The 10,988-nt window shown below is 40.0% G+C and overlaps 1 protein-coding gene across 1 annotated transcript; it reads right to left on the reverse strand.

The window, feature by feature from the left end:
- Positions 1 to 228: 228 nt before the first annotated feature.
- On the reverse strand, positions 229 to 2,214 carry LOC140931887 (uncharacterized). The gene is made up of 2 exons (XM_073381596.1): positions 2,208 to 2,214; positions 229 to 842 (listed from the first exon to the last, which is right to left on the reverse strand). Exons 1-2 carry the CDS (start codon positions 2,212 to 2,214, stop codon positions 229 to 231), a joined length of 621 nt encoding a protein of 206 aa, XP_073237697.1.
- Between the last annotated feature and the right edge of the window lie 8,774 nt (positions 2,215 to 10,988).

The raw sequence follows: 10,988 nt of genomic DNA on the forward strand, positions 1-10,988 counted from the left end.
AAGTGGCCATCAATTTGCTTGCTGCAGATGCGAAAAACTTATTAAATGCGTTGGCAATGCATTGTTTGTCAGAAGAGACAACGCCGTCCACTTCAATGTTTGGAGAAGTAGCTTTCTTTTCTACCGGTAGGATTTTCTTAATCGTCTTCCAAAACGATCTGTGATCACCACCACTTTCCTCGATGAGCCGTTTATTGTAAGACGCTTTCGCTGACCTTATTTCTTTTGTCACACGACTGCGAAAATGGCGGTAGTTTGCCCAATGCTCTGAGGCATTGCTTTTGATTGCTTTTTTGTGAAAATAATCACGCTGGCGCATAGTCCCTTTATGCTCTTGTTTAGCCGGGGACAATTGTCAATGCCGCGCACGCGGCGCTGCGTCAGCGGTGCATGACGATCAGCAATCGTGACAAATTTCCGCTTAAAGTCATGCCAGAGATCATCAACAATGGCAGGTCCATCGGGACCAGGAGCAGAATTCCAAGTAACACCTTTCAGATCTTTGCGAAAAGCGTCAACATTGAAATGCGCATAATTTCGGAAGGTCTTGACTTGAGAAGGTGCTCTTTTCCAGTTTAATTTACGAACACAATAAACCAGTTCATGGTCGCTCAAATGGGCGGAAACCACCCCCGACTCACACACATTCTGCGGGCAACTGACAGCGACTAAATCAACAAGTGACTTCGAGTTTTTAGTAATCCTTGTGAGCTGGTCGATTAGCTGCTTGATATTTAGACTCCTGAATAGCGACTTGAGTTGTTTACAATCGGAGTCATTACGGTGACTAGACATAAAACAACAATTGAAGTCACCAAAAAGGAGCATCTCTTTGCCCTCAGCTGAAGAAAAGAGCGAAGTAAAGGATTCGCGACGCTCAAGAATGTCCCAGAGATTATATTTTTGGGACAAGATTGGGCACGCAAAGTCTGTAGGTCTTCGGTTTTATTCGGCTATTTGACGAAGTGAGAGCCGAATTAGTTTGAGATATCTCGAGATCACTACGATTTCTTTGATTTATTCTTTAACTAATTCTAGGAAGAAAGAATTTTATTTTGGCTTTCTCGGGGTTTGATCCGACTCACCTATGTGACCCGTCAGATCAGAAGAGACTCTAAGTTGAGGGATTAGCCGATTGCACTACTGCGACCCAAGGTAGTTCGGGATATGAAAAACAGCCATGAAATTATGTACTAGTTTCGGGACAAGATTGGGCGCGCAAGTTCGTGACTTTTCGGCTTGTTTCGGCTATTTCACGAAATGAGACCGGACTACTTCGTGATATCTTGTGATCACTTCTAGTTAAGTCTTTCATTTACTCGAGGAGGATATTACATGGCCGCGCAGAGACACGAAATTTCTCTTCGAGTGTTGAAAAACATTTCACGAGTGAGCGCTCCTTTCGAACTGTTTTATGATGAATCACTAAAGTTACAAAATGCTGCACAAAGACGTTTTGTCTTTGTTGAGTGCTACATAGTAAAATTGCTTTCATACGTTGCGTGACTTTCTCGAACGTTCTCTACGTTTTTGGATTATTCATGAATAATTAGTTAGGACATGTTTACATTTCAGCATGAGTCAGCAGATTTGCATCAGTTAGTGAAATCATAAAATATGTCGAAAAGCTACTACTATTCGCCTGTTTAGTATCTTCTAGAACCTTATGTCAAACGGTATACAAGTTCCAAGCGAGTTTTTTTGACGAACTAAGTTTTTCCCACGAGCTGGAGTGCTGTGTTTAGTGATCAAGTGTGACGAAGGTCTATTTTCAAGTTATGTGTTTACAAGTTGGTGGAAGCCGTAGATATCTGAAGTTCAAGTGAGAGTTTGTTATTATTGGCAGAGGCTGTTTAGTTTTACTAAAGTTCAAGTCAAGTTTGTTTTGGCGGATGCTGTATTTTAACGCTCTGTAAAGACTATGTTCCTTTGGTATTAAACTTCCTTGTGTTAATCTGACATCCCTGCATGCTGATAGTCAGTGAATAATTATCCTCAAAACAGTCGAGGGCTAATATCTCAGGGACAATTTGCCCCGAAATGCTTAGTTTTTGGCAAGTAGGCTTCTTGGATGTTGCTCTTTTCAGAATATCCTGACAAATCCCGTAATTTCACAAATTAACACCTTACTCTTACCATAGTTAATTTCTTACTATTCCTCCGCATTTACAATTAATCAGTTCCGCAACCACGACGCCGAAGTGTACGCTCCATAGCGTCTTGTTGCTCTTATATGCACTGTCTCGTTGGAGCATTTGTGAACCTTTGAAAAAGCCAGTTAAATGTGGGCTTTCTGGAATGAACAATTTTATTGAAATGAACAAACCTCAGTTCGACAGCTTTTCGAGGCTTTTCGGTTGAGTTTAGTAGGATTTTTACATTTGAATAAACGGTTTCATGAATAGCATTTGACCATCTAAACTTCCAACATACCGGGAAATTTGACCAATTTTTTTTCTAAAAAGTTAAATACCTGGGGGTTTGCCCCCCCCCCGGGGAGGGGGGGGGGGCGTGACTTAAACGGTTTTGAAATTGACTGGTACATGAGCCGGGAGTACGTCCGCGTTATGATTCCTGAGCCCTGAAAAAATCTGTAGTGGATGATTTTTCGCACTTGCGGAGATATATATATCACAAAATCTAATGAAATACTTAAAGAAAACTTACCAAAAGCGACATATAAAAGGTAACGGTTTGGAACACGGCTTGTAGCATCCCTTAGAAAAGCATTTTAAACACTTCCTCTCAGGTGGTGCCTGCAAGATATAGAATGGCTTTATAAAATAAAAATAAAATAAAACAAAGGATTTCGAAAAAGGGAATGAACTATGGCTGGAAAAGAAAATTGTAATCCAAATAGTCCAGTCAAGGAAGAGATAAACAAGAAAGCTACAGTAGTTTTAGAGGTTTTTCAATTCCCCGCTTCTGAATGACCGCCAGCTCTAGGGTAAATACGGTTTCCACGTGGTAATGTAAAGTAATGTCGTTGATTAGAGGACAACGTCAAGACGCATCTTGTTTACATTATTAACAGCAGGCTCGGACGTCAGCATACACTGGCGCTAAGCCACAGGCAGCCGTTATCAGTCCATTTATGAGCTTACACTGAACCCGCCCATAGCCCATGATATGAATGATGTGCAATGCGTGAAAGATAGACCACACCACCGGGGAAACTTACCCTACTCTTTTCCACCAGGAGTGTGGCTTCTTTTACGTCCCCTTCGATTTTACCACTGAAAGAAGGATGAGGGAGAAACGGCCAACGGCCGTACGTCACCGCCCAATGACTTATTTATTTATTTTTATTTTATTCATTTAGTCACTCACAAAACCTTATACAACATGAACAAAAGTTGTTAATTAAATTATAAAATTAAAGTGACAAGGAAGCCTAACGAAGCTTGAAGCTTATATTAATAGGCTTCCTTCAACTCCCTAATGAACTAAATTCATGGCTGAGTGCAGAGTGAGCAAGATCAGAAAATTAAGCGACAGATCGGCTATCAATGAGATAATTCTTTAAATTTTTTTTAAAAACAAATATAGAAGGAGAGATAATTAGTGAAATAGGCAACGAATTCCAGATTTTAGGTCCTCGGTAAAGGATACTGAATTGCTTTATATTTGTTCTACAAAACTGAGGTCTATACTGAGAGGCTAGTCGAGTTTCGTATTGATGGACTTGATTACTACTTAAGCACAAGTCATGAAAGCTATTAGGAAAAAGATTATGGTCATAAGAATACATAAAAGTAGCGACAGAAAATGAATTAATACTAAATATGTCAAGGAATTTAAGCTGGCTAAATAAAGGGGCGGTATTTGCTAGATAGTGAGCTTTTGTTATGAGCCGCACTAGACGCTTTTGCAAAAGGTAAATACAGTTTAGGTTGGAACAGTAGGTGGAGGACCAGGCAACACTACAGTATGTTAAGAAAGGATATACAAGGGAGTAATACAAGGTCATCAAAGTTTGGGATGATAGGTAAAAGCGGGCTTTCGCAATAATTCCCACACTTTTCGAGATTTTTTTTGAGACGAAATCAATATGTGATTTCCAAGAGAGATGCTGATCATTGAGAACACCTAAAAATTTTGTCTCCGTCACTTGCTTGATCACAGTATTTTCCAGAGTAAGAGAGACATTAACACTGACTTCCTTTTGCCTTGGATGAAAAATCATAAAATTTGTTTTAGTCAAATTTAGAGATAACTTATTCACTTTAAGCCAAATAATTATTTTTGCAAGTTCATTGTTAACAGTGGAAACGAGGTGGTTGGCATCTTTATGGGAACAAAAGATACTTGTGTCATCAGCAAATCATCAGCGATCATCTTAACTGAGACAAGGTGTCAAATCACAGCTAACATGATCTCCATGGTCCTCTCGGCGGACCGGTGCTCTGCCCACCAAGCTAACCGCTCGGCGGTGGGCGGTGGTTACCCTTTTCAAAATTTATAGGCCTGCCTCCTAACTAGTTAATCAGTGTGCACAATCAATTGGCACTTCCTATGCGAGTTACTGATGTATTGATTTACTTAATATTTTCTATAATTGGAAATAATTGATAAAGCGTTGTCCATTTCCTTTTTTATGCCGAATAGGATGAAAGAATGATTCTTCTAATGTTATGTACACTAACAGAGCCTGCTCTTAATTTCAGTCTCGGGGTTGAGCTGAGTTGTTACGTGCCGTATTTTCTCTGCTATTGGACTGATCTGTTACAAAAATCTACTAATAAGAGAATAGCTCAAACATTCAATGAAAAACGTAGAGAAAAAGGAATTTGGTTTTTTTTTAGCAAAACCGATGCCTGATTGGTTGGATTTAAATGTTTATATAAATCGCTTAAATTGTAATGCTGATTTGTTGTGCGGAAGCAATGTCAAAAGTACCGACCTTAAAACCGTAAAAAGGTAAATAATAAAAAATAAAACTGAAATAATAATATAGGGCCTCGTTTACTAGGCTAGCTCTCTCTAGCTAAGAGAAAAAAAACCTCATGTTAAAATCAGTTTGTGATCAAATGCAGCCATACTTACAGTTGTGCTTAAAGCCGGAACATCACCTTTAAGCCACTCTAAATTGACATTTAAATTTCATTTCATTTACAATTAACATCTCCTCAGAATTCTTTTTATAAATTATACAGGCAATTATTGTCATAACGTCAAAGATAATTAAAAAAAGTAGAAAACGTTTAGTAAAAACTGAACCAATAAAAATGCAGGATGTTACGCTTTGAAAGTGTGTGGTTTCTTTTTTTCAACTTTCGGCTTCTTTGACTCCGAATAATATAATCAGTCACTAGATCATAAGCGACAGAGATATTTATAGCGTTAATGGAAGCACCATTAATCCTTATCAATCGAGGTGAATGGCTTCAGCGCCGCTTACGACTCCGACTGCCTGCCTCGCTAGTCGGATATGACATACAAAGCCCATTTGTGAAGTTTGTTTACTTTACTTTACTCCGTGCAGCCCCGGTTTGCACTGAAATCAGGCGTAAAAAAACTATAGAATTACTATCTGAAAAAGCGTCATATAATTATGTTTTCCAAGCACTCACTGTGCAGAGCGATATCTAACTTTTGAACCGGGAAACTAGATATGGGATATAGATAAATCTCTGCCGTACCACGAGAAAGGAAATCACAGACTTATTAATACGTCTGGTACTGAACCCCAGTAAGGCAAATGAAAGATAAAAGATCTCGGTCTTTTCAATGAGATCGTAATAGGTACGGTTATAATAGTTAAAATTTGGCCATTTCAGCCTTTTTTGTACTAACATTTTTTTTCCTGGGCACAAAAAACTTATAATTATCACTTTCAAATTAATTTTCTCGTTTCTTAAAAACACTGCATGCACGGTTTTTTGGCCGCTTAAGACCATTGCATGATAACAAATAGTATAATTTTTATTCTGTAGGGTTTATTTACCGGACTTGCACAAACAAAAAAGGAGAGTGAATTAAAATGCATGTAGATTTCGACCAAAAACTTTTATTTTTGTTGCTTTGTTTTCGTTATTGTCGGTTACTATTTTACCGTTTAAAGATTGATGATGAAAAGTTATACAACCGCCCATTTTTGCGCTACGTCAAAGAAAAGTGGACATTTTCTGCGCGCGTTTTATTCGGCTGAAGTAAAATGGAAAACTGAAGGGTAGCTTGAATACAGTTGAAACATCAGTGGGGACCGTATGTGGTCGCATATGGTATGCTGACGTATATCCGGCAGCGTGGATATCAATAAAACGTCTTCCCACTTCAAAAGTACGGGTTTTTTTATTCGGAACCGCTAAAAATGTAGACAATTTGTCAAGGTCATCATATGGTGAATTTGCAAAACAACTTTGTCGATGTTTGTGGACTTAGTTTCAGAGTCAGCTGTACATTGAATGCCTAGATGAGGTGTTGTTCTTTGAGAACATTCCTTGATTATGGTTTTAATGTGGGTGACGCGTCAGAAAAATCATGAAAGTCGAAGAATCTTCGTTCGTGACAATTTCCGTGCTTGTTTTTATGTCCTTCCTGGCCTTATTTGCAGTACTTGGTAATGGACTTGTTCTTGGCATCATTGCTCGGTTTAAGAAGCTTAAGCTTCGCACCTTTCCAAACATTCTGATTGCTAATCTGGCGTTGGCTGATTTTTTCAACGCGTTCATCAACATACCCATGTACTTGCTTTATGCAGTCCTAAACGTAAAATGGTTTACAGGAAAAACTTTAGCGATGATTTCGATTTTCTCACCCTCATTCTTTACCTTCCTAAACGTCGTCTCCATGCTGGTGCTGCTTGTGAATATGTTTCTGGCGGTAACATTTGACTTGAAGTATTTCACATGGAAAACGAATAAAAGAGCCATAGAAATAGTTCTTTTTGAGTGGCTGGCCTGTTTTATCTTTGCTGTTTTGATGTCTTTTCAATGCCGTGATGTCGATCTTCAACAAGATGCTTCTGTTTTAACGTATCTCCGTGACGTTCTGGGTAAAGGCAAACCTATTGCGCCAGTCATCATCTCAGCATTCGTGGTCATTGCAGTAGTCCTTAGTGCCATGATTTTCGGGTCAATTCAAAAAAAGAAACGCCAGGTGAGGTTTTTTTTGCTTTAGAATGATTTCTACACTGGGTGATAAACTACATGTCTTAATTAGTTCCTTGAACTTTAACGCCAGTAATGCAGATACGCGTCCCCAGTAATAGGAATCGAAATTCAGTTATATTTTCATCGAGATAAATAGCTCCGATAAAATGCAAGTGACTCCGGGATTCTGCTAAGGGGCTTCAGGAAAACTGAAAATGATCAGCCCTTTTGAAAACAAAAACATTAGGGTTGACTCAGCAGGTACGCTGATATGAGTGAAATTGCTTGCAGGCGAAGAACTACAGTTCGCACACAGCGTCCTAAAAATTGTCGTGCAAACCCAGGGGGATCAAATCACCGCTGACCTAATGTAGCTCTTCACAAACGGGAGACTGTGTATTAGCAGTGGTCGAAAATTCCCTTCCTTGGCACTTTAATTTGGCGTGAACTAGACCAACCTTTAGCTCTATACATGATTACTCCATGGCCGAATTTGTACCATTTACATCCTATAAATATTTAAAATGGTTTTGTTCATTTCTAGAGAAAGCGGCTAAACTTGCCTCGACTCCACGCTGAGGCCAGACTGCAACAGGATATCCAAGCTGCCAAAATGATAATCGTTATTGTCTTTGCATTTCTTTTGTGTTATATTCCGCCCCTCTTCATGGCAGCCTGGGTTCGGTCCAATTTCTATTCCATTGATATTGCCTGGCGAAGTCACTTAGCACACACCAGCCTACTTATATCTAGCGATCAATCCTGTCATCTATTGTTTCAGAACCAGAAGGTTTCGATGTGCACTGAAACAGCTTCTTAATGATTCTTGCGGAAAAACGGCTTTCCAAGAAATCAAACAGGAGCAACGAGCCATAGAGATTATTCCAAATCGGAATGCACGAGGTGACAACATCGCGCGCGAACCTGACCAGGAGAGATTCGAACTTACGTCGACCCGCTCACCGCTTTTCCAGTGGGTTCGTAATTCTAACTGTTGCATTGGAAGAATGGGCCAGATTGTACAACAGTTTGAACAAAAGAAAAGTAGCGAAAATAAAGACGAAAAATTGGGAAGGCGAGCTGCTAGAAATAAAGTCATCCCTTTTACAATACAAGACAAGCCACAAGTTCAGATAGTAAGCCCGCCGTCAAAATCGCTAGATAACGAAAATTATACAGGAAAACTCCCCAGAAGAGAACGACCAACACCCGACGCAGATTACTCACGACAGGAGGTCATTGTTGAGGTGCATCCTAAACGTAACCATGGTCCACTGAAGGAGAAAGTAGCAGAGACTCCAGCATCGAAGAATGATTTGGCACCACCCATTGTCATTATTGCTGAATGAGCCAACCTTCGCCGCCTGGTGTTCTTGGCAATTAAGACACTGCTCGTGTCATGAAGACTTCAGAAAAAACATTTCAATCTCTAGTCTAAGAAATTCACAGCAAACAATTAAGTCTGCCGCTTACATCATCTCTAGAGAAGTTAAGATACAGGAGATAGCCCAGTATCTCTCCGTTTGTGTCACAAAATAAAACCACTTGAGCAAAAGCTTTAATTTGTTATTGTCCTTTTGTTGGGTTTTTGGAGTGATATTTAGTTTAGTTTTGTAAGAAACCTAACAGTAGGGTTTGAGGTGAATCGTAAGTTGAGTTTTTACAACTTATGGCGAGGAATTGAAACTTCATGACCAAGTCCCATTGGCCGGAGGGATATTCCCCATAGTGGACTATCGAGGAAGTTCCGCCCGCTAAGGGGTTCCTTTTTCGCTAAAAGGGGAATAAAAGGATAGGAATTTCACGAGAAAGTAAAGTATTTATTTTTAAAGCGTCTCTGAAAGTAGATCGGAGAGAAGTTAGAAACTGATCGAGGTTATAATGAGAAAAATGTTTGTTGTACGGTAGGAAGGGGATACAGCGCAGAGCGTATTCAATTGAGGTAGATGCAAGGGGACTGAATATTCTCGATGGAAGGTATTCAAAAACGGCTACCTTCTTGGGCCTAGCGACGAAGCATGCGCTTTCCCGAAAAGCAACGGCCGGGAGTACTGAAAATCCTTTTTGTTAATGTACCAGTCATTTCCAAAACCACCCATTCCACCGGGCATACCCCGGGGATTTGCTCCGTACAAAGGGGAATTTCACCAAAATGAGGCCCACCCAGTTGGGCATTTGACTTTCGTGTCAAAATGCTGGTCAGCGTCGCAAGCAAAAGGATTCTGTTATTGTTTCCGCATTCAGCATGAATGTGCATCGCGTTCACGGCCGGGTCATAACCCCTATATTCACTGTTTTGTTGGAGCATTTTGTGAACCTTTGAAAAAGCCAGTTAAATGTGGGCTTTCTGGAATGAACAATTTTATTGAAATGAACAAACCTCTGTACAGCAGCTTTCCGAGACTTTACATAATTTGGTTGAGTTTAGTAGGATAATTACATTTGAATAAACGGTCTATGAACGGCATTTGACCATCTAATCTGCTAACATTTCGGGGAATTTATAATTAACCATTTTTTTTTTAGAAGTCAAATGCCCGAGGGTTTGCCGCCCGGGGTGGGGGTGGGGGGAACTTGGGCGGTTTTGGAATGGACTGGTACATAAGCAGGGAGTACGTCCGCGTTATGATTCCAGAGCCCCGTTAAAATCTGTTGTGGATGATTTTCGCACTTGCGGACATATATGAAGAAAATGGCGCGCCCCTCCATGTTTGTCACGAAATCTAATGAAATGCTTAAAGAAAATTTACCAAAAGTGACTTATAAAAGGTAAGGGTTTGGAACACGGCTTGTAGGATCCCCTTAGTACTAGAAAAGCACTTTGAACACTTCCTTTCAGGTGGTGCCTGTAAGATATAGCAAGATATAGCATGGCTTTAAAAAATAGAAATAAAATAAAACATGAAAGCGTTTCAAAAAGGGAATGAACTATGGCTGGAAAAGAAAATTGCAATCCAAAATGTCCAGTCAAAAAAGAGATAAACAAGAAAGCTACAATAGTTCTAGAGGATTTTTAATTCCCCGCTTCTGAATGACCGCCAGCTCTAGGGTAAATACGGTTATCACGTGGTAATGTAATGCAATGTCGTTTATCAGAGGACAACAAGACGCACCCTCTTTACATTATTAACAGCAGGCTCGGACGTCAGCATACAATGGCGCCAAGCCAGTGGCAGCCGCTATCAGTCCATTTATGAGGTTATACTGTAATCCACCCATAGTCCATGATATGAATGATGTGCAATGCGTGAAAGGTAGATCCTACCCTTTTCCAACAGGAGTGTGGGTTCTTTTACGTCCCCTTCGATTTGACCAATGAAAGAAGGATGAAAGAGACAAGGCCAACGGCTTAACGTCATCGCTCCATGACGCGATCATCTTAAAGGGACTGTGACACGCTTCTGCGCATGTGCGGCATCTTGATTTCTGTTCTGGCGAACGTTTTTTCAAGCTTCAGGCTTTTGGTGAAGAAATCCTCTTCCATCGACCCTGAAACGCCCGAGAAAGCCATAATGTCAGTATTCAAGAGCTATTTGGAAACCATTTTAAAAGTTTTAAATGCCAATTATTTTGTATTTTTGTGCAAGCATTGTCGAGAAAATTCGAAGTCATTGAGGAGAAGTGCACGAAGCCATGTTCGTTGTTGTCAGTGTTCCTACACTGACAAGTGTAGCGTGTAATGTGGTCATCTGGCTTTCATTTCTGTCTATTAAGTTCTCCAGTCAACAATCTACCTTTTCCGAATAGTTCTTAAACGTTAAATATGTAAAGAAAGTTGAAAAGGGTTTCCTTGATACAGCCCTGGACTACTATTAAATAAGACGCAGCGGCGAGTGAAGCTGATCTACGACATGAATTCCGATTGTCTGCAACAATTTACTCTCTCGAGTGACT

Source organism: Porites lutea, chromosome 1, assembly GCF_958299795.1.
Source record: "Porites lutea chromosome 1, jaPorLute2.1, whole genome shotgun sequence".
Classification (NCBI taxonomy): Eukaryota; Metazoa; Cnidaria; class Anthozoa; order Scleractinia; family Poritidae; genus Porites; species Porites lutea.